This window comes from Camelina sativa, chromosome 8, assembly GCF_030686135.1.
Source record: "Camelina sativa cultivar CO46 ecotype springtype chromosome 8, ASM3068613v1".
Taxonomy (NCBI): Eukaryota; Viridiplantae; Streptophyta; class Magnoliopsida; order Brassicales; family Brassicaceae; genus Camelina; species Camelina sativa.
The window spans coordinates 10091678-10114277 of NC_141887.1; the positions used below are offsets into that span (position 1 = coordinate 10091678).

Sequence of the window (22600 nt, forward strand, 5' to 3'; positions counted from 1 at the left end):
AGTAAGATTTTTGCAATTCATGAAAACCAGCATAGCCACCACATGCACTTAATTATTGATTGATACTTTCACCCATATAAACATTTGTAATTGTCGTTAATCCTTGTTTTTTAAACTCCAAAAATTAACTCAAACAACATCAAATCAAGGTTTTGCAACGTCGATCCTTCTTCTTCAAACCCGAAAATAAAAATAAATCCAAATAAAAAATATGATCGAATGGTATACCTCCGGTTATTATTTATATTAAAACATGTAGGGTTAATCGAATATATTTTTGTTAATATTCTTTTTTATTTGAAAAATAAGAAGAATAACAATAAGAATAAAAATGTAAGTTTCATATATTTCATATATTGTTTCTCAAAATTTTACATTTCTATTTTTCTTTATATTTTTCCTTTTTATTAATATCTCTATATAGAAAATATTTAACTTTAAAATTGTTAATTAATGAGATGTAAAAAATGTTAATTAGTGACATGTGGAATCCCAATTGATTGTTTTAAATCCTAGGTGGACAGCTTTAACAGCTTATAGCCTTATACCTCCTACTTTTATTTAGTATAGATTACTAGAACGAGACTGATTTAATTTAGAGAATTTTTCAGAAATACCTCTTTTGGTGTATCCCTTTTCAAAAATACATTTTTTTATCTATCCATTTTCAAAAATACTCCTTTTTAAATATGAAAAATTATAAAGTTTTATATGGTTCACAAGGTACTTCTAGATAATAACTACTACTTCTAGACTCGATCCAAATATTTATAAAGTTTTAAAACATTTTAAAAAGTTTTTACAAGATTTTTAAAAGGTTTACAAGGTTTTTAAAAGATTTTTAAACAGTTTTTAAAAAGTTTTTAAAAGGTATTTATACTGTATTTATAAAATATATATAAAGTTTACATACATATAAAAGTAATTTGTAAATATATTTATAAGCTTACACACAAATTTTGAAAATTTGCAATTTTTTAGTGGCTTTTTTGGTAAAATTTGAAAGAAGGGATATTTTTGAAAATGGTATTGCAAAAAGGGTATTTTTGAAATTATTCCTTTTTTATATACATATTAGAATTGTCTTTTACATTTTTAAGACTTTTCCTTTTTTTCTAATTATCTTTTTTATTTGACAATTTATTTTAAAAATCTTTTATTTTATACGTGACAAAATCTCTAATCAACAAAAAAAAATTGACAATGACGATAAATTTGAAAACCAAGCTTTATATTATTAATACCAAAACCACTAAGATCTGATGATTAGTTTGTATGCTGCTGCTTCTACTACTACTACTTACTATAAAAACTCGACAAGAGAGGCAGGGGGAAGAGAGTGTGAGAGAGGGAGAATCGATTTTAAGAAAAAAAATAAAGAACTTGAGAACATTCGTAGAGAGAGATCAGTCTGAGCAAGATGGGAAGAAATTTTACGAAGTTGGTGTTTCTTGTTCTGTTGCTTCGTCTCTTGCTTCTCACTCTGGGCGTTCGGCGGGAACGGGTTGTTCGGGTCGGGTTGTTCGGTTTTTTTATATTCGGACTTTTTAAAATTTCATCGAATTGAACTCAAATTGTAATACGGTTCGGACAGTATTCGGGTTAATCAAGTCGGTTACCTGATTAAATTTTGCATCCGAAAACAATATCTAATTCGGTTTATTTAACCCGAATTAGAAATTTTCTGAAATAAACACCAAATACAACCTGTTAAGTTCATGTACTAGTAGCTTAAAGCTGTGTTAATGAGTTTAACGACTTTAAGCTACTAGTACAGACTATTACAAACCATTACAGACCATTAGAGAAGCTGTTAAGCTAGCATTTTATCTTGTTTAAGCTAGCATTACATCAAAAAACCAATCCATCAACAAAAGCATGCTACTTCGCATCAAAAAGTAGTCAAAAGAGCAGCTTCAAGTCATTACTATACCATCCATTGTTAACGCTGCATTCCGCATCAAAAAGGACAAAAAAACGCAGCAACCTACCTGTGAAAATCATGGAATAGCTTCCGTTGGATTCTGAGAATCTACACAAGAAAACAGATGCAAGAAATTAATAAACTTATAGATATACAAAGATTTGAAAGGATAGCTAAACCGAGAGAAGTTAAACTTACCAAGAGACTCAAAGAATTCAACTTCCTCCAACATTTGGGCCAAGTTTGCTACGGCTGCTTCTCCTTTATAAGAACTCTTTAACCATTGTTGGGTGCACAACAAGACCTCAACCATGTAAGGAGTTAAAGAACTTTGGTAAGGATCCAAACCCTCCCACTTGTACTAAAAGCTGATTCTGAAGCAACCGATGAGGCTTGAATTGCTAGAACATAACTAGCCATTTCTGACAAGACTGGATACTTTGGGCTATTACGTCTCCAGCAACTGAGAACATCATAAGGCATCCCTAACTTATTCTCTACTCTCGTGATGGAACCCGGGACGATGGCCAGCGTACGGGCACGGACGAGGACCGAAGCGCACCAGGAACCAAGGATGCGGCCACTTTCGGAACTGTACGGCCATCGATCGAAGCACCGAATTTAAAGCCTGGAGCCACAACCAGAAGCCGGACAGCAGCCAAGACCGCAAGGAAGAAGTGTCTCATTTTTGTCCAAGCTTTTGTCCAGGAACAAGCGGAACTCGACCGCGGCCCCAACCGACCCGACGAGCAGCCAACCGAGGCTCTTCTAACGGTCTTCACCATCTCACAAGGGTGAAGACCTCCAAGTCATTTGGGAAAGTAGTACTCTTTTTCCCACCTTGAGTTTGTCCCTACGTGGTTTACCAAGGGGGTTTTAACGAGGCTATGGACCCTAGTGCATGGCCATGGACCACTTCGGCCGCGTGGCCATTCTATCCTTAGTCTAATTTTCTCTTTTAAAACTATCTCCTGAACGCTGCGTTTTATTTCTCTTTTAAGACTATGTCCTGAACCTGCGTTTTATCTCCACCCACGTGTTTAGGGTTTGGGAGTTCCCTTATGTAAGCAGCCCTATATAAAGGGCCTAGACCCTATCATGTAAGGTAGACTATCAAGAATAAAGAACAAGAAGTTATCCTTCTCTCTCGGTTTCAGTGATTGAAACGAAACCCTAGAAGCTGCACGAACCGGGTTCATTAGCTACTATTTTGGCCGTATCGCAAGGAGATCCATCCCTTGTGTGTTGCTACCTCATTCCACGTCTATCCCCATCTATCCGAGAGACAAACGAGTCGAGCATCTCCTCGCGAATCTCTCTCCTTCTGTTCTAGTCGTTCCTTGGTGCCGTTTCCTTCCGTACATCGCTCCATCCGCCGATTCCATTCGTTCACGGCCCAACCGAGTCGTACTTCCGAATCGTTCCGCTGGGTTTGCTCCGTCCGTACGTCTGTGGTTCACGTCCATAGTCCGGGGTCACATCAGTTGGTATCAGAGCCGAAGTTCCTCACAAGGTTGTGTCTTTCCTCCCTATTCCTTCTTGTACGATCAAAGTTTGAGTCTTGTCCGTTTTGTCTAAGGTTTTATTCTTGCTAGGTCTTTAGTGTTCTTGAGCTGTTCTTCGCTTTGGTAGTATAGATCCATAAAGTTGTGTTCTTTTGCTTGGTCGTTGTTAGTGGTGGCCTAAAAGCCACGTGTAGCGATTAGAGTCCCAGCGCGTGAGGTCCGTTTTTGTTTTAATCTTAGGTTGTCGTGTAGTGCTTTTAATTTTGCTTTTTACTTTACCTTTTTCCAATCATTAGCTGTCCAAGGTTTGTCCGCTTTGTTGAATATCAAACAGAGAATCCACGCGTTCATTCTTTGTGTAGGATCTCTTCTAAACGGACACGCGTCACGGATCGACCAACAGTACTGATTGCCACCGTCCGACACGACCGTACGCCGGAGGACTTATCAACCGCAGCAGTACCCACTACTGACCGCCGGTGGTATCACTTCTCCAACCAGCCACTGCGTAGACCACCGTCCGAACAGTACCTGGCCGCCGTCTGTACCGCGGCCACCGTCCGTACAATAACCGCTGTTCGTACAGCTGATATGGCCACACAACCTAGAGAGCCGCTTCCACCCCCGGAAATCGGTACAGTCTTAGCCGAGATCCGGACTCAACTAGCCTAGCTAGGGAACCGGCTACAACGGATAGAGGACGGACAACGGCAACCCGCGGCTCGTGGACCGCCTGTCCAAGATCGCCAACGACAATATGACCCGGATCCAGGAGGAACGTCCGAAGAAGACGATGGCCCACCCTACCAAGGGAGACGCCCTCGACGTAGGGACGAGCATGAGGATGATCAACCCTACCGTCCGGTCGAACCGGGTCACAAACTCACGGCCCCGACGTTTGCCGGAAAAGTTGATCCGGAGGCTTATCTCGACTGGGAGGGAAGGATAGATCATATATTCGCCTACTACAACTACCCCGAACCCAAGAAGATCGCCTATGCAGCCGCCCAGTTCACGGACCATGCCCTTACATGGTGGGACCGTTCCGAAGCTGACCGAAGGAGGAATGGGGAACGTGCCTTACCGCATTGGGAGGCCATGAAGAATGAGATGAGATGCCGATACGTGCCACCATTATACCACCACGAGCTCCAGCAAAGATTCCGCAAGCTGTCCGAAGGAGCCAAGAGTGTTGAGGACTACTACGAAGAGTTCGAACATCTTCGCAACCGGCTGGAGGTCGAAGATACCGAAGAAGGATTGATGGCCCAGATCCTGGACGGACTACAAGACCGCATTGCGCGGAAGGTGGAACGTTTAACGTACAACTCGTTCGATGAACTCTTGCACCTAGCAATGCAAGTCAAACAGCAGATCAAGAGAAAGGCCAACACCATCCACCGCTCTCGCGCTCAAGGAACGCCTAGTTGGTCGCCCAATTCGTCCCTAGGACCGGGAGGAATCTGCGGGCAAGAGAAGTCCAACGCCGTCACCATTGACTCGCGGTTCAAACCAAGGGACCAGAACAAGGACTCTCGTACCGACCACAGGCCGCAACCGACCGAAGGACGTAGCCGAGACATAATATGCTTCAAGTGCCAAGGTCGAGGCCACTATGCCTGAGATTGTCCCAATCCGCGTACCATGACCATTACCGCGTCGGGCGAACTTGAATCCGAGGACGACGACGAACCTGATGAGCCGAACGACGCTAAGGAGGTTGAGGAAGCCGTCGCCGAGCCTGACGAGGGAGAGCTGCTAATGATCCGGCGGGTCCTTAATACTAGCCAGTGTCCGGACGATACGCACCAGCGGGACAACATATTCCACACGCGATGCACTGTAAGTGGGAAGGTTAGTGGCTTGATCATTGATGGTGGATCTTGCACCAATGTGGCAAGTTCCTACATGGTCAAGAAACTTTATCTTGGTACCACAAACCATCCTAAACCCTACAAACTCAAATGGTTGAATGACAAGGCCGTGGTCCAAGTCACCGAACAGGTCACGGTCCCGTTTAGTGTAGATCCCTATAAAGACCAAGTCTTGTGTGACGTGGTTCCGATGCAAGCTAGCCACCTCCTTTTGGGGCGTCCTTGGCAGTTTGATAAGCGGACCTCTCACTGTGGCCACACCAACCAATACTCCTTTGTGCATGACAACAAGCGTATTTGCCTAAAACCATTGAGTCTCACACAAGTTTGTGAGCTACAATCAAAACTGTCTAAGGAACCGAGTACTAAAATGAACTTCTTGATTAATGCTAGTACGGTTAGGAGATCACTTAGTGACTCCACTTGTCAAATCTTATTGATGGTCTTTAAGGATGTTGTGAGTATAGGTACCGAGCAGGACGCCGTCCAGGCCATGATCAGACCGTTCCTACGACGGTTCCAGGACGTGTTTCCGGATGAATTACCGCACAGTCTACCACCACTCCGCGGCATTGAGCATCAGATCGACCTCTTACCCGGAGCCCAGCTCCCAAACCGTCCTGCCTACCGCATGAATCCCGAGGAGGCCAAGGAGCTTGAACGCCAAGTATCCGAACTCATGAAGCAAGGATACGTCTGAGAGAGCCTTAGTCCATGCGCGGTGCCATTCTTGCTGGTACCCAAGAAGGACGGGACATGGCGTATGTGCGTGGATTGTCGGACAGTAAACAACATCACCATCAAGTACCGCCATCCTATTCCGCGCCTAGACGACATGCTTGATGAACTCAGCGGTTCCACCATCTTCTCCAAGATAGACCTTAAAAGTGGTTATCATCAAGTGAGGATGAAAGAGGGAGATGAATGGAAAACCGCGTTCAAAACCAAGCAAGGTTTGTACGAATGGTTGGTAATGCCATTCGGTCTATCTAATGCTCCCTCCACCTTTATGAGACTGATGAACCATGTCCTTAGGGTCTATATCAACAAGTTTGTGGTTGTTTACTTTGATGACATCCTTGTTTATAGTAAATGCCTTGAGGAACATTTAGAACATCTGTCCTTGGTCTTGGACACTCTTAGGGAGAACAAACTGTACGCTAACCTTAAGAAATGCGTGTTTGGAGCTAACGAGCTAGTTTTCCTAGGCTTTGTTGTAAGTGCGCAGGGGCTTAAGGTGGACAATGACAAGATCAAGGCCATTGAGGAGTGGCCGACCCCGACCAATATCAGTCAAGTCCGGAGCTTTCACGGCCTGGCCAGTTCCTATAGGCGGTTCGTGCGGGATTTTAGTTCGCTAGCTGCACCACTTACCGCCACCATAAAGAAGAGCGTTGAGTTCAAGTGGGGACCGGCCCAAGAAGCAGCCTTCCGCGAGCTCAAGCACCGGCTGACACACGCGCCTTTATTGGCCTTGCCGGATTTCAGTAAAACTTTTGAAGTAGAGTGCGATGCGTCTGGGGTGGGCATTGGAGCCGTGTTGACGCAAGGAGGCAAGCCTATTGCCTACTTCAGTGAGAAGCTCAGCGGACCGACGCTCAATTACCCAACCTACGACAAGGAACTGTACGCACTAGTCCGCGCGATGGAGACTTGGCAACATTATCTATTGGCCAAGGAATGTGTCATTCATACCGACCATGAGACGTTGTAGCACTTGCGCGGCCAGACCAACCTTAAAAAGAGGCATGCCAAGTGGTTGGAGTTTATCGAAACCTTTCCTTACGTCATCAAGTACAAGAAGGGCAAGGAGAATGTTGTGGCCGACGCACTTTCACGGCGCCATACGCTGATCACCACCATGGACGCACGGATCCTTGGGTTTGAGCACATCAAGGACGCGTATGGTTTGGACCCGGACTTCGCTGAGTGCTACCAGGAGCATGGTAAAGGGAGCTATACCAAGTTCTTCGTACATGACGGGTTCCTATTCAAGGAGAGGCGCCTGTGCGTCCCGGCCGGATCGATGCGGGAGTTATTAATGAGGGAAGCACATGGAGGAGGGCTTATGGGACACTTTGGCGTAGCCAAAACAATGGCCATCCTGAAGGAGCACTTCTATTGGCCTAAGATGAAGCGCATGGTGGAGAAATTCTGCGGTAGTTGCATTATGTTCCGGACGGCCAAGTCCACCATGCGTCCCTATGGCCTATATACGCCCCTTCCGATTGCATCAAGTCCGTGGGTTGACCTATCTATGGATTTTGTCTTTGGTCTACCACCGTGCGACAAGAAGGACGTTATTTTTGTGGTCGTGGACCATTTCTCCAAAATGGCCCATTTTATACCATGCAACAAGACCAAAGATGCCATGCACATCGCCAACCTGTTCTTCCGAGAAGTAGTGCGATTACACGGCCTCCCCCGCACCATTGTGTCCGATTGCGAGCCTAAGTTCCTCGGCCATTTCTAGAGGACCATATGGAGAAAGCTCGGTACGCGGCTGTTGTACTCGACCGCGTGCCATCCGCAGACAGACAGCCAAACCGAGGTGGTTAACCGCACCCTCAGAGCACTACTACGGACCACCATCGGCAGTAACAAGAAGACTTGGGTCGAATGCCTTCCATTTGTGGAGTTCGCCTACAACCTTGCCACGCACTCGGCCACCAAGAAGTCGCCATTCGAGATCGCTTATGGGTTCACACCGCTGACTCTTATGGACGTGTTGCCCTTACCACCCGGCGAGGTAGTGAACCAAGACGGCGCGAGCAAGGCCAAGCTCATCAAGCAGTTACATGCGGAAGTGAAGGCCAACATAGAGCGGCGTACCGAACACTATGCGCGGACAGCAAACCAGGACAAGCTGAGCCCCCGCGGAGATGGACCGTTCCGACTCATCGAGAGGATCAACGACAACCCCTACCGCCTTGAACTGCCCGGTGAGTATTTAACTTCGACCTCATTCAATGTTTCTGACTTGGCCCTGTTTGATGTAGGTACCGAGGAAGATGTTTTGAGGGCAAAACCTTTCCAAGGGGGAGGGAATGATGGAACCCGGGACGATGGCCAGCGTACGGGCACGGACGAGGACCGAAGCGCACCAGGAACCAAGGATGCGGCCACTTCCGGAACTGTACGGCCATCGATCGAAGCACCGAATTTAAAGCCTGGAGCCACAACCAGAAGCCGGACAGCAGCCAGGACCGTAAGGAAGAAGTGTCTCATTTTTGTCCAAGCTTTCGTCCAGGAAGAAGCGGAACTCGATCGCGGCCACAACCGACCCGACGAGCAGCCAACCGAGGCTCTTCTAACGGTCTTCACCATCTCACAAGGGTGAAGACCTCCAAGTCATTAGGGAAAGTAGTACTCTTTTTCCCACCTTGGGCTTGTCCCTACGTGGTTTACCAAGGGGGTTTTAACGAGGCTATGGACCCTAGTGCATGGCAATGGACCACTTCGGCTGCGTGGCCATTCTATCCTTAGTCTAATTTTCTCTTTTAAAACTATCACCTGAACTCTGCGTTTTATTTCTCTTTTAAAACTATGTCCTGAACGCTACGTTTTATCTCCACCCACGTGTTTAGGGTTTGGGAGTTCCCTTATGTAAGCAGCCCTATATAAAGGGCCTAGACCCTATCATGTAAGGTAGACTATCAAGAATAAAGAACAAGAAGTTATCCTTCTCTCTCGTTTTCAGTGATTGAAACGAAACCCTAGAAGCTGCACGAACCGGGTTCGTTAGCTACTATTTTGGCCGTATCGCAAGGAGATCCATCCCTTGTGTGTCGCTACCTCATTCCACGTCTATCCCCATCTATCCGAGAGACAAACGAGTCGAGCATCTCCTCGCGAATCTCTCTCCGTCCGTTCTAGTCGTTCCTTGGTGCCGTTTCCTTCCGTACATCGCTCCATCCGCCGATTCCATTCGTTCACGGCCCAACCGAGTCGTACTTCCGAATCGTTCGGCTGGGTTTGCTCCGTCCGTACGTCTGTGGTTCACGTCCGTAGTCCGGGGTCACATCATCTCGGCTCAGGTTTCTCTGCTAGATACTGTTGTAACTCATTGTAGTTATCTGCAGAAGTCTTCAACCCAACCACCTTGTCGAATATTGCAAGTATCCCCTCACAATCTTCATCATCTGATAACAGAAAGACGGGAGACTCTGGCTGAGAACTCGGGGGTGTCTTCGATGGCTTCTGGTGTGCTCAGCTTGTAATTGTAATGCTCATACAGTTTCTTCATAACATCTGAAACTTTAGCATTGAGGTGCCTAGACTCTATTGTCTCCTTACCATACAACTGGTCAAAGCAGAGAGAAGGAAACTTCATCTTATTTCGAGGGTCAAAGACACTGGCCACACTCACTAGCGGATTCATGTTTCCCAATACTTCTCAAACTTATCCCTCATAACATGAGCTTGCTTTCTGATCTCCTCATCGGAACTGGTACACTTACTCATCAGGTTCCTCTCAATGTAGACAATCTCATTGTAACAGACAGTGGAACTAACTGAATTGGAAGCAGAGAATATCAAAGTTCACTTATAAAAGATTTTCAGAAACTTGACCAACCTTGCAATTTCCTCCCAAGTAAAATTAGTCGGCGGTCCAACTCGTTTAGCCTTTGTTTTCTCATCCTCTTCCTCAAAATAATCACAGTACAACTTGTCCTCAGCTTCCATCTTCTCAAAAGCCTTCCTCAACTTCAAAGCAGAACTCAACATCAGATACGTTGAGTTCCAGCGTGTGCAAACGTCGAGAGGCAAACTCCCTCTACACAATTTCCTTGTGTCACACCGCAATGCGAAAGACTTCAACCTAGTGAATGATGATCGAACATACTTCACAGCATTCCGAACAGCAACAACATGATGATTTACCTTCTTCAAACCATCTCCGACAATTAGATTGAGGATATGTGCACAACAACGCATATGTAGGTAATCACCATCTCTAACTAAAAGCATCCAACGCCTTGTCATTGTTCTTCGCATTATCGACTGTCACAGTGAAGACTTTCTCAATCCCCCAATCATCTAAGCAATCCATCAACTGCCCAGCAATGGTGTCTCCTTTGTGATCAGTGATTACCTTAAAGCTCAGAATTCTCTTCATCAATTCCCATTCACTATTAATCCAGTGAGCCGTGATCACCATGTAGCTGTATGATGTGGTAGGATACATCCATATATCCGTAGTGAGAGAAACCCTTTGTTTCTCTACACTAAACATGTTCTTCAGAGCTTCCTTCTCTTGCAGATACATCGCCACAATGTCTTTAGTACTAGTCCTTGTAGAGAATGTGTTGTACAGCGGCAACACATTGAAGCAGAACCGCTTCCATCCCTCTGACTCGACAAATGAGAGTGGCAACTCATTCACTACTACCATCTCATTAACTGATCTTCTAAACAACATCGGGTCATACTTAATGACCTTCAAATTCCCATTGTTATCACTAGTGATAACCTTTTGTTTTTCCTTTTCTACCCAATCCTTGTACTGCTTGCATCTATTAATGTGACCTATCATCGGGCTTGTCCCTACTGCCTTAGTATCACAAGCTATCTCTGCTGCACAATACTTACAGTTGCTCCTAGCATTCTCTCCTTCCCTCTACAGAAAATGTTCCCAAACCGGAGCTCTTTTAGCATACTTCTTTCTTGGTTTCGGTGGCTTATCAGTACCAGATGCAGGTCTTGGACGCTTCTTTCCAGATGCAACATTCGCTGCAACATCCGCAGTTGCATCTTGTTGTCCGGCTTGAATTGTAGGCTCCTTGTCGTTCTCGTCAGTTTGTCCGGTTCGGTTTGTCCGGTTATCACCGAACGCCCAGGGTGACTTGCTTCTAAATGGGAGTCTAATTGCACAGTGTTCTGCTATGTAATCCCAAGAAGAACCTTGTTACGGAGCTAATTATAGAATCTTCTTGTGAGATGATGATGTTTAAAAAATTAAATATTCATCATCTGAGTACCTTGTATAAATCATTTTTATTTAAACATTTTTTAACAAAAATAGTTCATTATAAGATTTAAAAATTAAATATTCAAATACTCAGCACATCAAATAACGTGGTCTTATGCCCATTTCGTGCAAACTCGTCCCCCAACCGTACAAGCCAACACCCATTGAAATTTGAGTGTGTCCGTACAGGCATGTGTCCTCCCACCTCTAATTTGATCATATAGAAATTTTTGAGTGGCTTTGTTGTAGTCGCACGTTCAAGGACAGGATCACAAAATATCTTGGCTCATCCAATCATAGTCCGCTTTCTCCCTCGTTGCCTCACTGCATAAACCAAAAGAAGATCTTTTACAGGTTTAAAAACAGATTTTAGTTTAAAAGAGGGGGACATGGAAAAGGGTTTAATAAAACCTTGCGCAAGTTTGTTAAACGTGGCTGACCATTGGTTCGACGACTTCCTGTACGCTGTCAGTATACGATCCATCTACAGTTGACAACAAAATACACTAATATGAGACAACAACAACAGACCCATCAATAGTAGTGAGCAATGATGATATGCATCACTCTTACCACATTCCCGCATGAAGAGTGCATTGAGAGTAAGGCTCTTTCAAGTACATATAAATCAACAGCTTTGTCTTCAGGTAAGGTCGATGTGACACTCAAGCCAAAATCGATTAGTACCTGAGGGAAGACATATCCATCCATTGTCATGATCATACGTACGTAACTAATCAAGGGAACATATCAAAATACTTACGAGCTGATTCGTTCCACTTCTGACTAGCATATTTGATGTGGTCAAATCACCGTGAGCCAAGCCACCATCATGGAGCTTCGCAATGGCCGCCCCAATCTGAGTAGCAACATCATCTAACCGTTCCTCAACAATCCCATTGGCTCCAAAGTCAAGGAAAATGTCCTTCACAGAGTCGCCCTCAATATACTCAAGTGTCAAGGAGTGAAGCAGAGTATCCACGGCATAGAGTACTGGAGTACAAACCCCGAGCTTTCTTGCCTTTGTCATACACCTAGCCTCCTATATTCAACAACATATAAGACGAACACTTAACCTCCTTTTCTCTCATGATATAAGCAAAGAAACAAGAATAAGGTGATACAGAACAAAACCAACCGCATTCATCCGCTTAAGTGTGAGTTTTGCATCCAAAACCGGGTGTCTGTACTTCTTCGGGAATCGTTCTTTCACGATGGATCTTCTTCCAGCAAATGTAGACTCAAACACCCTCTGAAGAAGATAAAACAGTAAAGACTTAGTCTTGTCACAAAAAGCAAAAACATAAACACTGATTCAACCATACACACTTACAGCTTCGGCTCCTTGTTTTATCAGAACGAGAGATTCATTCCCAACGTTTTCCTCACAATCCATCCTTAAAAGTTCTCACGAGTCTGTCTACACAAACACCAAAGCCAACACAAAGAGAGAAACTTTAGCAACTGTCTACAGCTGACAATAGTCACCTCTAAACCTAAATCTCCACCAAGTTAAGATCTTTTTTACTTCAGATAACAAATGCGTTGTGAATAAAACTAAATTGATTCTGTAGCTTTTAACTACATATGTAGAAAAAAAAAATTGAAATTGGATAAAACAATCGTCGGAGACAGAGACGAATCGAACCTGAAAACTGAGTTGTATCGGAGAGGAGCTCGGGAGAAAGCTAGCTTGTATCGTCGGAGACAGAGACGAAGAGAGTCGCGGCGCCTTTGTGTTCGCCGTCGGGTTGTGAATTTAATTAAATTAGGGTTTAATACTCGAACCGGAAGCTGAACCGAAAACCAAAATTATAAGAAATAAACCGATCGAATTACACGTCGAGAAAGCAAGCATTCAGTATTTCGGTTCGGTCGATTCGATTCGGTTCGGTTTAAATAATTTACACAAACCTATTTGATCCTTTGTAATCAAATTTGATTTTTTTTTTTTTTTTTAATGTTAAATTATCAACTTTGATTATATCGTTCTACATCCACATTGATATCTCTCTTTCGTATTCTAGCTTTCTAGATTTAACAATATCAGTTGTCTTCTAATAATTATGTTCTTTCGTTTTCATTGAATCATCTTCTGATGTTACTTCTACGGGAATTACATTCATATCGCTTTTCGAGTTGGTTCTCGAAATCGAGATCGAACTCATGGATCTAGGACGATACATTCTGTTGTTCTTTGGCATCTTTTGGCTGTGGTCTTCATCCTCATCAAGAGGAACCTTACATCTCTCTCCAAGTATAATTGGCCGTACCAGAATCGAATTCTCTGCCTTTGGTTTCTGCTTCCTCACAGATTTATCCTCCTCCCCCCGGTCGTGTCTCTTTGTCATTGACAATGCTCTCGTCATTTGGATCGTTAGGCTCGCGCTCAGTTTCTTCTTAGTAGACATGGATTTTCTTAACACCATATTGTTACATGAATATGTGCTCCGTAATGCTTCTTTTCTCGCTGGAGGCAATGGGAGATCAGGGTTTGCAACGCTAATATTGTCATCGATTTCCGTGTTCTGCAAGTCATTGGTTTCCTTGTTTTGTAAGTCATCGCTTGTTTGTTCTCTTTTGTTAGTCTTCAGAGGAGATGACTGGTTCCCTGTCTTGATCGTTTCCAAAGGCTGTTTTTTCTTCTTGAAGCCACAAAGGCCGGTGAATAAGGCGATGAAGGCAGTCATCTTGCTTATACATACATAAGATTATAATAGAATCAAAATTGTATGTACAAGCATAAAAGTCCCTAAAAGTAATCGAACTTTTTAATGGTTTTGTAATCTTTTGGAGTCTGTTTTGTGAAGTCTTTTTTAGCTTTGAAAGCCGATTTAAATTGCTGGAATTAAGGTGATTTTAGTTTCTCAAGTATGAAGATTTGGTTCTGGATGTCTTTCTAATTATAGCTTCAATAAAAGAAAAACAAAAAAAACTGCTTCTCACTGTTTTTCTTATTCTTAGGAGGGTTTAAGTTTAACCACTAAAACATTGGTTGATTATTTTCCTTCGGCCTTCTTGTATTAACATGATGTTCCCAAGCAAAAAAATACTAGTTTGTTGGTAGTAAACTTGCATGTCAAGTAATCGTTCACAAACATATACGTTTATATATATTTATTGACCACTGAAGAGTAAACACATAAATAGGAGATGAAGTCTGCAACATGCTTTATGTCTTCACATTGTACAAGTTTTCTTGTAGGAATCAGATTTAGGCACCTTTATTATATTTGCAGATTCTTTCAACAAATCGAACGAAGAGAACGAGTGCGGCGGAAGAACAAACATAAGGTCCTCCTCCTCTGCCATCTCCAGCAAGCTTTCTTGTGGAACAATCTACAGAAAATGAAAACAGAGGAAATGACTTTAGAAAACGTTTTCAAGATTCAGGAGAAAAAACAAATATAAGCCTGAATTGTCGTGCTCATGTTGTGATTGATTCTTCATCGTTATACCATCTTTGGGTTTGAGAAAGAATTCTCATCCATCACATTGGTAGAGGTAAGTACTTTCTTCTTGGATCCATAATATTTTGTGATCGATCCGGTCACCTCAACCTTCAGAGATACTGATTCTTCTCCAATGTTAACAGCCTGCAATAGATGAACATTCATGTTTGGTCAAAAAGAGAACTCTAATTTTGTTCAAGTTGTACGAATATGAAATAACTAAACCTTAATCTGTATGTAATCTTTTCCATTGGTTTGGAAGGAGATGGCAGATGCTTTAACTAAAGAAGAGTTTCCCGTAAGAACAGAATTGAGAAGAGTTGATCCGCTTGACTCGGTGAAGAACTGTTGGACCCAATAGCTAGGAGTTCCATATAGATGAGACGAGTTAAACACTATTGCATCAGGGATCCACCTGAAAAAAAAAAGGAAAAATCAAACGGTTTGTTGTTTAAGATGAGCTCATTCAAGATATATACCGATTAAAAACCTTTAAAACGAGACTGAGAGATACCTTCTATCGTTTGTGTTGACAAAGAGAGGTGCATAGCTAACCATTCCTACAATGTCACTGCAACATAAACAAGGTACAGTAACTGTTTAAACTTTTCTTTTCCAAACCAGAGAAGAATATGAAGGTGTTTAGAAAAAACCTGTTCTTTTCCAAACCAAGGAGGAAGGCTGCTTCCCCAAGAGCGGCCAAAAGGTTTCCAGTGTTAGCATCCGTTTTGTTTACAGCGTATTCGCTAACAAAAGCCTATAACCAATAAAAAATGTTTGAAAACTTAGTTCATTAGAAGAAGATACAGAAGCCAAGAAGGCCATGTTTCGTTATGTGGAAAAAGAAGTATTTTGTATCATCTATTACCGCACCTTTGGACCACTGCGTGGTGTATTGTCAAAGTCATGGGACCTGTTAAACAATTCCTTTGCAAGAGTGTAAATCTGGAGAAAAAAAGAATCTGTCAAAACCAAATGTTATGCATAACAAAATTTGAAACGTTTTTTTGTATTCTTACATGGTAATCAAAGTAATCAGCAGGGTGATTGAGTGGTTGAGACGATGCATCGCAGTTTGAGATGATTTTAATATCTGGATAAGCTTTTTTAATAGCATCATAGAACTCAAGATAGTTTCCTGAAAAAAAAAAAAAGTTGTGTATTAAAAGTTAGTAATAACCAAAGCTCTTGTTTGTTTCTTACAAAATGGTTCTTAAGAACAGAGAGAAATGTCAAAAAAAAAACCTATGTAGTAAGTCATAGCACAATCTTCATTCCCAACTGCAACATATTTCAGTTCAAAAGGCTCTGGATGTCCCATTGCAGCTCGAACCGATCCCCATGTAGAATTAGAATCACCACGAGCAAACTCTATACCGTCAAGCGCTTCCTGAAACCGTATAAAAAAGAGACATTTAATTTAGTTTCATTTTTTGGCTCACTAAAGAAGCACACTTAGTGTGAGTTCCAAGAGAATACTTGAACAAAAGGCATGACACTTTTTGTTTCAACTTGATCATTGTGACTGATCCCTGCAAAGGTTACACACAGAGGTAAATTAATACATGTAAATAAAATAAAGTCTTTAAGAAATAGAGATTTAAGAATTACCATTGTTAAACACCCAAACTGGGGTTGCACCAATGTCTTCTGCAAGCTACAAGAATATTTGGTTTGACATTTGATATCGAGCTTAGGAGTAATCATTGATATGCTTATAGAACCGGAAAGTAACAAAATGATCTCTTACTTGAAAGAATTCAAAGTGGCCAAGGCCATCATCAGTCCAGTACTTCCAAACATCACCATAATGGCCAGGTCTTTCCTCCCAAGCTCCCACAGTTTCTTTCCAGCGGAATGAGTTGTCTAACCAGTCACCCTCCACAAAACAACCACCTAACCTCCAATATATTGAAAAGTCTTTTAGCTTTATTTCTCATCTTTTTCATATTTTATAACCAAGTGAAATGCTATTTTTCTCTTTAGAAATTACCGGGGAATCGGAGGAAACGGGGTTTTAGATCGACCATCATTTGGATAAGATCATTTCTGAAACCATGTCCCTATGACCAACCAAGAAAAAACCAAAAGTTTATATTTTTCTTAGGTAATTTCTCTGTTTTGAGAAGTTAACAAACCTTGTAAGTATCCATAGGCATGGCTGAGACTTGGTCAAACCAAATTAAACCCTTTTTGGTAGTTGTAAATTTAAGTCTTGCACCATTATCTGTACCATTTGCTTCTAAAACCAGTTCCTTTCTAGTCCAGTTTGAAACTTCAGAACCCAAAGCTCTGCATAAATAAATATATAAACAAACAATTTTTTTATCTAACATCAGTAAGAAATCATTCAGAAAAAGAATATTGGAGATTGTGAAAGTTTCTTTTCTCACTTAATATTTTCTGAAGCAAGAGGCAATGATCCATTAGAACTTGTAAATGACACAGACAGATCGATGTCCCCAGTCGAACGAACATAGAACACCACAATGTATTTCTTCCCTTCTTCAATGTTCTGATGTAAAAAGATACACAACACATATATGAGCAAAAACTTGTTTTGAGAAAATGCAAATTGTGACTAAGAGTATAAAAAATGCACCATGCCCCAGTAACCCGGGTTATAGACCCCGACTCCTCCTGATGGACAAGAATTGCTACTGCCATTGCTGTCACAAAGCACTTCCATTTTAAGAGCAATCTTGTTGCGCTCAAAACACGAGGAACGGTCTGTAACAACATAAATGGATGATTCATCTCCCATAATGGACCAAGGCCAGATATTGGAAGGAATGTTTTGTCCACCAGCTTCAAATCCTGGAACCAAAGATTGTTAGTTATCATGCACCATTCTCTGTAATGAAACGTTAATAGTAAATTCCAAATTTAAGAACCTCTGTTGCTAACAAGTTCAGCCCATAGTCCACCTGCTCCAGCATGATTAATTTCCTGAAAATAATTGCATTCAGATTCAGAACATTTATAAGAGTTAAAAGTTAAAAACATTAAACATTAGGACTAGTAAAATTACAAGAAAATAGCTCATGACTAAAGGGTAAGTTCACAAAGATAGAAAAACTTATAATAAAAGTCATGTAATTGTGCGAAACCTCAAAGAAGATCCCGAACAGAGTTTCAGGAATTGGTCGCCTTGTCACGTTAGAAGCATCTACTTGCAGTGAGATCAGAATGGAGTCTTCTTGAGCATCAACAAGACAAAGGCTTTGGTAGACAGAACAAGAGCCGAGGAGAAATAAAAGCATGCAAACACTTGTGAAAAATCGACAAGAAGTCTTCATGTCCATCTTTACCAAATCTAATCAGAGCAAACACCTTGTAAGGAAAAAAACATGATTTAGTTACATCCGGTTTCATAAATCCTTCACATCCCTAAACTGATGATAGTATATAATCATCACAGTCAAACTTGAGATCAACACACAAGATTATCAAAAATGAGAGGAGACACTAAAGTGAGTACATTGTACAAAACAAAAGTTGATATACTTTCAAGATTTCAGAAATTATTATATCCCAAATGCCTTTAGAAAAATCCAGTCTTACTCTTGTCAGATATATCTTAAAAAGTAAGTAAATGTGTTGGATTTCAAAGATTCCTTGGTAAGAAAGAAAGATCTTGACAGAAAATACAAGAAAAGAGCTGAATAATAGTTAGAGAAGCAAAATTTTCAAGATCAAGAGTAAACCCATTATGCAAGAAACACAGATTAGAAGACCTGAGGATCAAAAAAATGAAAAGTAACCTTGATAGGAGAAAGACACGAATGAGGAGTGAAACGAGGATTAAAAGTAAGAGTAAGATGTGTTACTTTGCCTTGCTTTATAGGCAAAACCGCCAGCAAAGACGACATTACCTTCACGTCTCTTTAATTTGCTTGTTTGGTTCCTTACACAAATTATAAAATCCGCGTTTACAAACGTTTAAAATTATTTCCTTAGAGCGTTTGCGACTGTGAGTCGTTGAGTGGTTGTAAACTTGTAAATATCACAAAAAAATAACAAAAACGAATAGAGAAGGTTTTCAGTCGTAACTTATCAAATATTTTCGAATACTTTCAATCATAGAAACTTTAAGAAAAACTAAATTCATCCAAGTAATAATCCTGATGTATATGTAGTAATGTGTTTGGAAAATAATATAACGCACTGACACAAATTTGCTAAGAATATGGGCATAAAACAAATGTTTGAAAACAAATTTCTCCACTTTAAGGAAAGGCGTGTGGAGAAGAAATTACAGCTTTTGTTTTTTCTCATTTCTTTCTTCTGTATTCTTCTACTTTCTTACTTTGGTAACAAAGTTTGTTGCGATGATGCAAAAGTTTCTTCTTCTTAATAAAAAAAAATTATTTAGAATAAAAGGAGACAAATCAAGTTAAAATGTGCATTGATCTTTCACTTATTCTCTTTTTTTTTTTTTTTTTCTTTCAACTTAGTCAGTGGTGAGCAGTTGGGAGTATTTGTGTTATTGTTAGTGTCATTCATATAAATACGGTTTTGGTTTTTGTTACCAAATACAGTAAAAATAGCATATGAGTCACAGTTGAACCCAAAACCCAAAGTAGAACCAGATTCAAACGTCAAACCATTTTGAAGTAATTAGAAGTTGAATGTTTTTCATTTTCAAATAAGTTTTGTTTATTAGATTATAACAGCCTGCCACATCCAAATTAATAAAAATATCTATTATTCATTCAAAAAATATATAAGTATCATTAATCAAATGGTTTTAAGTGTTTTCTTCACATCCATGGGGTAATTACTGTTTTATTATATTTTTCTCTCTGATTTAGTTTTTTTTTATTATAGTTTAAATAATAATATGTTTTTGAATATTGTCATATGTTTTTTTTGTCTATTTTGGTAATATTTTGTTTAGCATTAAAGAAAAGAAACAATTTTTATTTAGCCGCTATTATACCCTAGTCAAAATTATCATGTAAAAACCTTGGTTTTAACTTTTAACCGTTATGTCAATCGTAAATCTAATCCAAATACCGAATATAAATGCAGTTGAAATCCTCTGTGTTTTTTTTTTTGTTTTTTTCAAATAAGTTAAATTTAATTCATATGAGTTTTGTGCATATTGTATATTTTTGTCTTCCTAATTCTCTTTTCTATAAAAATGGCAAAATAAAACAACAAATTTTTGCTAAAATGTTATTTAAAAAACCAAACTGAATCCGAACCAAACGTAAATTTCACTTTTTGAAACATTTAAATCTTTTTGTAAATTCAACTTATATTTTTCTTTATTTATTTGAAAATCTTATTTGGTTATTGCGTCGTATATACTAGTGTAGTAGTAGTACCAAAGCTAACAGAGGTTTTATTTTTGTCGCTTTATTCGTTTTGTGTTTATGCTTTCCCTTTTTTTGGCGATTAGCTTTTTTATATAACGGCTTCTCGAAAAGAAAAAAATGTTGGGCTTTTGCAGAGCTTAGTAATGGAGAGAAGCAGATTCAGTAAAGTTTGTGTATTTTGCGGAAGTAACTCTGGTCACAGAGAAGTTTTCAGCGATGCTGCAATCGAACTTGGCAATGAACTGGTTTGCTTTGCTCTCTTCCGTTTTTGTTCTGGGTGACGAAAGTCTAAAGATACGAACTTTTCTGGCAAAAAAAAAAAAAAAAAAAAAAATCACAACTTTATAGTGTTTTGAGAGCAAAAGATCCAAACTTTTTGAAATTTGCTTGTTCTTGTGAATGTTCTTAGACATGGGTTTGTGTTTATTTTTATCCCGATGCTGTGACAAATGTTTAGATTTGTTCATATTTAGTGCTTTTGCTTTGTGGCTCTGAGAAATAGTTGTTGTTGCTCTGAATGTTTATTGTTAGAAGTATCTATTGTATCAATTGTTTCTGTAAAGTATTGGTGTGAAATTGTAGGTGAAGAGAAAGATAGATTTGGTTTATGGTGGTGGAAGTGTTAGTCTAATGGGTTTGATATCACGGAGAGTCTCAGAAGGTGGTTGTCATGTACTCGGGTTAGTTTTAAGTTCGTCTCTCTTCTTTATATTTCCCTTCCTTTCTGATATGATACAGCTTGAAGAGCTTTTGTATGTATTTCTGTATAGGATCATTCCCAAAGCTTTAATGCCTGTTGAGGTATGTTTACATCTTGAAACCTTTCATTTCTAAAAATATTCATTTTTTTCAAATTAAACTGAACTTTGGATTAGATGACTTCATTCTGTTTTTGTTAATTACTTTATGATTGAATGGGTTTAAGTAGATCTCTGGTGAGACTGTTGGAGAAGTAAGAGTTGTTGCCGACATGCACGAGCGCAAAGCTGCAATGGCTCTAGAAGCTGAGGCCTTCATTGCGCTTCCTGGCGAGTTTTCTAATTCCTAAATTCTAGCATGGTATTTACAAGTTTTATTTCTGCTTTTCTCCACTTTTTTAAAGATGCTGGTGGCTTCTTGTTTCATTAGGAGGTTATGGAACTATGGAGGAACTTCTGGAGATAATAACATGGGCACAGCTCGGTATCCATAAGAAGACGGTATTATGACGCTATTTCCTTTTGCAGGTATCCATAGGAAGACAAATAGATACTATGTTAATGATGAGGATTGTATGATATATCTCTGCAGGTTGGTCTTTTGAATGTTGATGGTTACTATAACAATTTGCTTGCATTATTTGATACTGGAGTTGACGAAGGTTTTATCAAGCCAGGCGCTCGTAATATCATTGTTTCTGCTCCCTCTGCTAAAGAACTTATGGAAGATGGAGGTACCTAAAACACTTTAGATTCTGTTTTTGTGTTATGAGTTTAAACAGTACCATAGTTTTCACTTATAGTTCTTCTTGGCAGCTATATACTCCTTCACACAAGCACATTGCTTCTCACCAAAGCTGGCAAGTTGAACAACTTGGAGATTACCGTTAGTCAGATTGCTTGACAATGGTGGTATTTTTGTGTCTTTTGCATTAAGAAACAATCTCTTAAGCATTTGAAACAGCAATTGTGTTTGCAAATTACAATCTTTTCTCAATGGTGCAAAGCGTTTGGTGTATGGTTAAGGCCATTATGTCTTTTTTTGTTTGAAAGTTGGGAATCAATCAGAATGATCTGTCAGTTTTTTTTGTTTGGAAAGAAAGTGTGACAGATTCTAAGATTGAAAAGCGACAGCTTACTTAACTCACATGGAAGCACTTAGATAATGTCTCTTCTGAAAGCAACATGAGTCAGGAACAGGTCTATTTCTTTCACTTGTCATTTTTTACCTTTCCCTTATCTCCCTCGGTTAGTTGTTGTTTGGCCTATATGTATCCATTTCAGTATTATTCACTTTGGAATTTTACTCTGTGTCCTCTCCCAGGATTCTGTAAACCGGTGTTTTTTTTTTAACTGACCTCCTTTGAATTTTTTCTCCAATCACAAATCTATCTAGGATGCAATCAGGATGTGACTTCAGTTAGGAGTGTCAATTTGGGCCTAAGATTTGCGAGTAGCACATAAACTGCTCTGTTATGGGGCATGTTAGGACAATAGGTGTGCGTAAGCCACTAAGCCTAGTTTTGATCTGGCTCTATGCTTTTTTTAGCCCAGTATAAGGTCTAACTGATTGTAAAAGTAAAATCTATTTGGCACGCATGGATCAATTTACCTATAATGCATAAATTATTTTCAATCATGGAACGAAAATTATAGCATTTGAATCCATTCCTGTTCTTGAATGAATCCAGTTGTGACATTCCAAAATAGTAGTATTTTGTCAATGAAAAAGACAAAGGAATAGTAACATTGACCAAAAAAAAAATTCTATCTAAGATCACAATCTAGACCATACATAGCCATTAAATGCATTCATACACGAACTCGTGTCTACTATAATTGGGCGGAATAA

At 40.3% G+C, this 22600-nt stretch overlaps 2 protein-coding genes and 1 pseudogene across 11 annotated transcripts; 1 reads left to right on the top strand and 2 right to left on the bottom strand.

Moving 5' to 3' along the window:
• Positions 1-11281: 11281 nt before the first annotated feature.
• On the bottom strand, positions 11282-13068 carry LOC104706937 (uncharacterized). Of its 5 annotated transcripts, none has more exons than XM_010423180.3 (7): positions 12923-13068; positions 12608-12694; positions 12413-12526; positions 12038-12316; positions 11848-11961; positions 11686-11758; positions 11282-11598 (listed from the first exon to the last, which is right to left on the bottom strand). In XM_010423180.3, the coding sequence occupies exons 2-7, from the start codon at positions 12668-12670 to the stop codon at positions 11561-11563; spliced, it is 681 nt and encodes a 226-aa protein (XP_010421482.1). In that variant the 5' UTR covers positions 12671-12694; positions 12923-13068; the 3' UTR covers positions 11282-11560. The 5 variants fall into 5 exon arrangements, with proteins under 5 accessions (XP_010421482.1, XP_019084495.1, XP_010421484.1 ...); XM_019228950.2 differs by having other exon boundaries at positions 11715-11758; positions 12923-13063; XM_010423182.3 differs by having other exon boundaries at positions 11282-11619; positions 11715-11758; positions 12923-13063.
• A 1262-nt stretch (positions 13069-14330) lies between these two features.
• LOC104706938 (alpha-L-arabinofuranosidase 2) lies at positions 14331-18895 on the bottom strand. 5 transcript variants are annotated; one of them, XM_087460717.1, is made up of 18 exons: positions 18602-18895; positions 17837-18059; positions 17621-17675; positions 17329-17543; positions 17120-17241; positions 16865-17018; positions 16720-16789; positions 16477-16622; positions 16338-16383; positions 16206-16258; positions 15972-16116; positions 15746-15864; positions 15600-15671; positions 15380-15483; positions 15241-15297; positions 14952-15141; positions 14733-14870; positions 14331-14613 (listed from the first exon to the last, which is right to left on the bottom strand). In XM_087460717.1, the coding sequence occupies exons 2-18, from the start codon at positions 18029-18031 to the stop codon at positions 14455-14457; spliced, it is 2040 nt and encodes a 679-aa protein (XP_087316843.1). In that variant the 5' UTR covers positions 18032-18059; positions 18602-18895; the 3' UTR covers positions 14331-14454. The 5 variants fall into 5 exon arrangements, with proteins under 5 accessions (XP_087316843.1, XP_010421485.2, XP_010421487.2 ...); XM_010423183.3 differs by having other exon boundaries at positions 18491-18607; XM_010423185.3 differs by lacking the exon at positions 18602-18895 and adding an exon at positions 18464-18538.
• Positions 18896-20025: 1130 nt separating this feature from the next.
• Positions 20026-21875, top strand: LOC104706939 (cytokinin riboside 5'-monophosphate phosphoribohydrolase LOG8-like; annotated as a pseudogene). Its single transcript, XR_015563363.1, has 7 exons — positions 20026-20295; positions 20633-20730; positions 20821-20851; positions 20979-21078; positions 21179-21249; positions 21341-21482; positions 21565-21875. The product of XR_015563363.1 is annotated as a cytokinin riboside 5'-monophosphate phosphoribohydrolase LOG8-like (transcript).
• Positions 21876-22600: the final 725 nt, after the last annotated feature.

What these genes read in the sequence shown, in the direction of transcription:
- LOC104706938 (XM_087460717.1), bottom strand. Translation starts at nt 18,031, where the DNA reads ATGGACATGAAGACTTCTTGTCGATTTTTCACAAGTGTTTGCATGCTT. An exon ending in AGTTTGGGTGTTTAACAATG is followed by an intron (nt 16,259 to 16,337) that starts GTAATTCTTAAA and finishes TAACCTTTGCAG; the next exon opens with GGATCAGTCACAATGATCAA. An exon ending in CACCACGCAGTGGTCCAAAG is followed by an intron (nt 15,484 to 15,599) that starts GTGCGGTAATAG and finishes TATTGGTTATAG; the next exon opens with GCTTTTGTTAGCGAATACGC.
- LOC104706937 (XM_010423180.3), bottom strand. Translation starts at nt 12,670, where the DNA reads ATGGATTGTGAGGAAAACGTTGGGAATGAATCTCTCGTTCTGATAAAA. An exon ending in CACTTAAGCGGATGAATGCG is followed by an intron (nt 12,317 to 12,412) that starts GTTGGTTTTGTT and finishes TGTTGAATATAG; the next exon opens with GAGGCTAGGTGTATGACAAA. An exon ending in ACTCTTCATGCGGGAATGTG is followed by an intron (nt 11,759 to 11,847) that starts GTAAGAGTGATG and finishes TGTCAACTGTAG; the next exon opens with ATGGATCGTATACTGACAGC.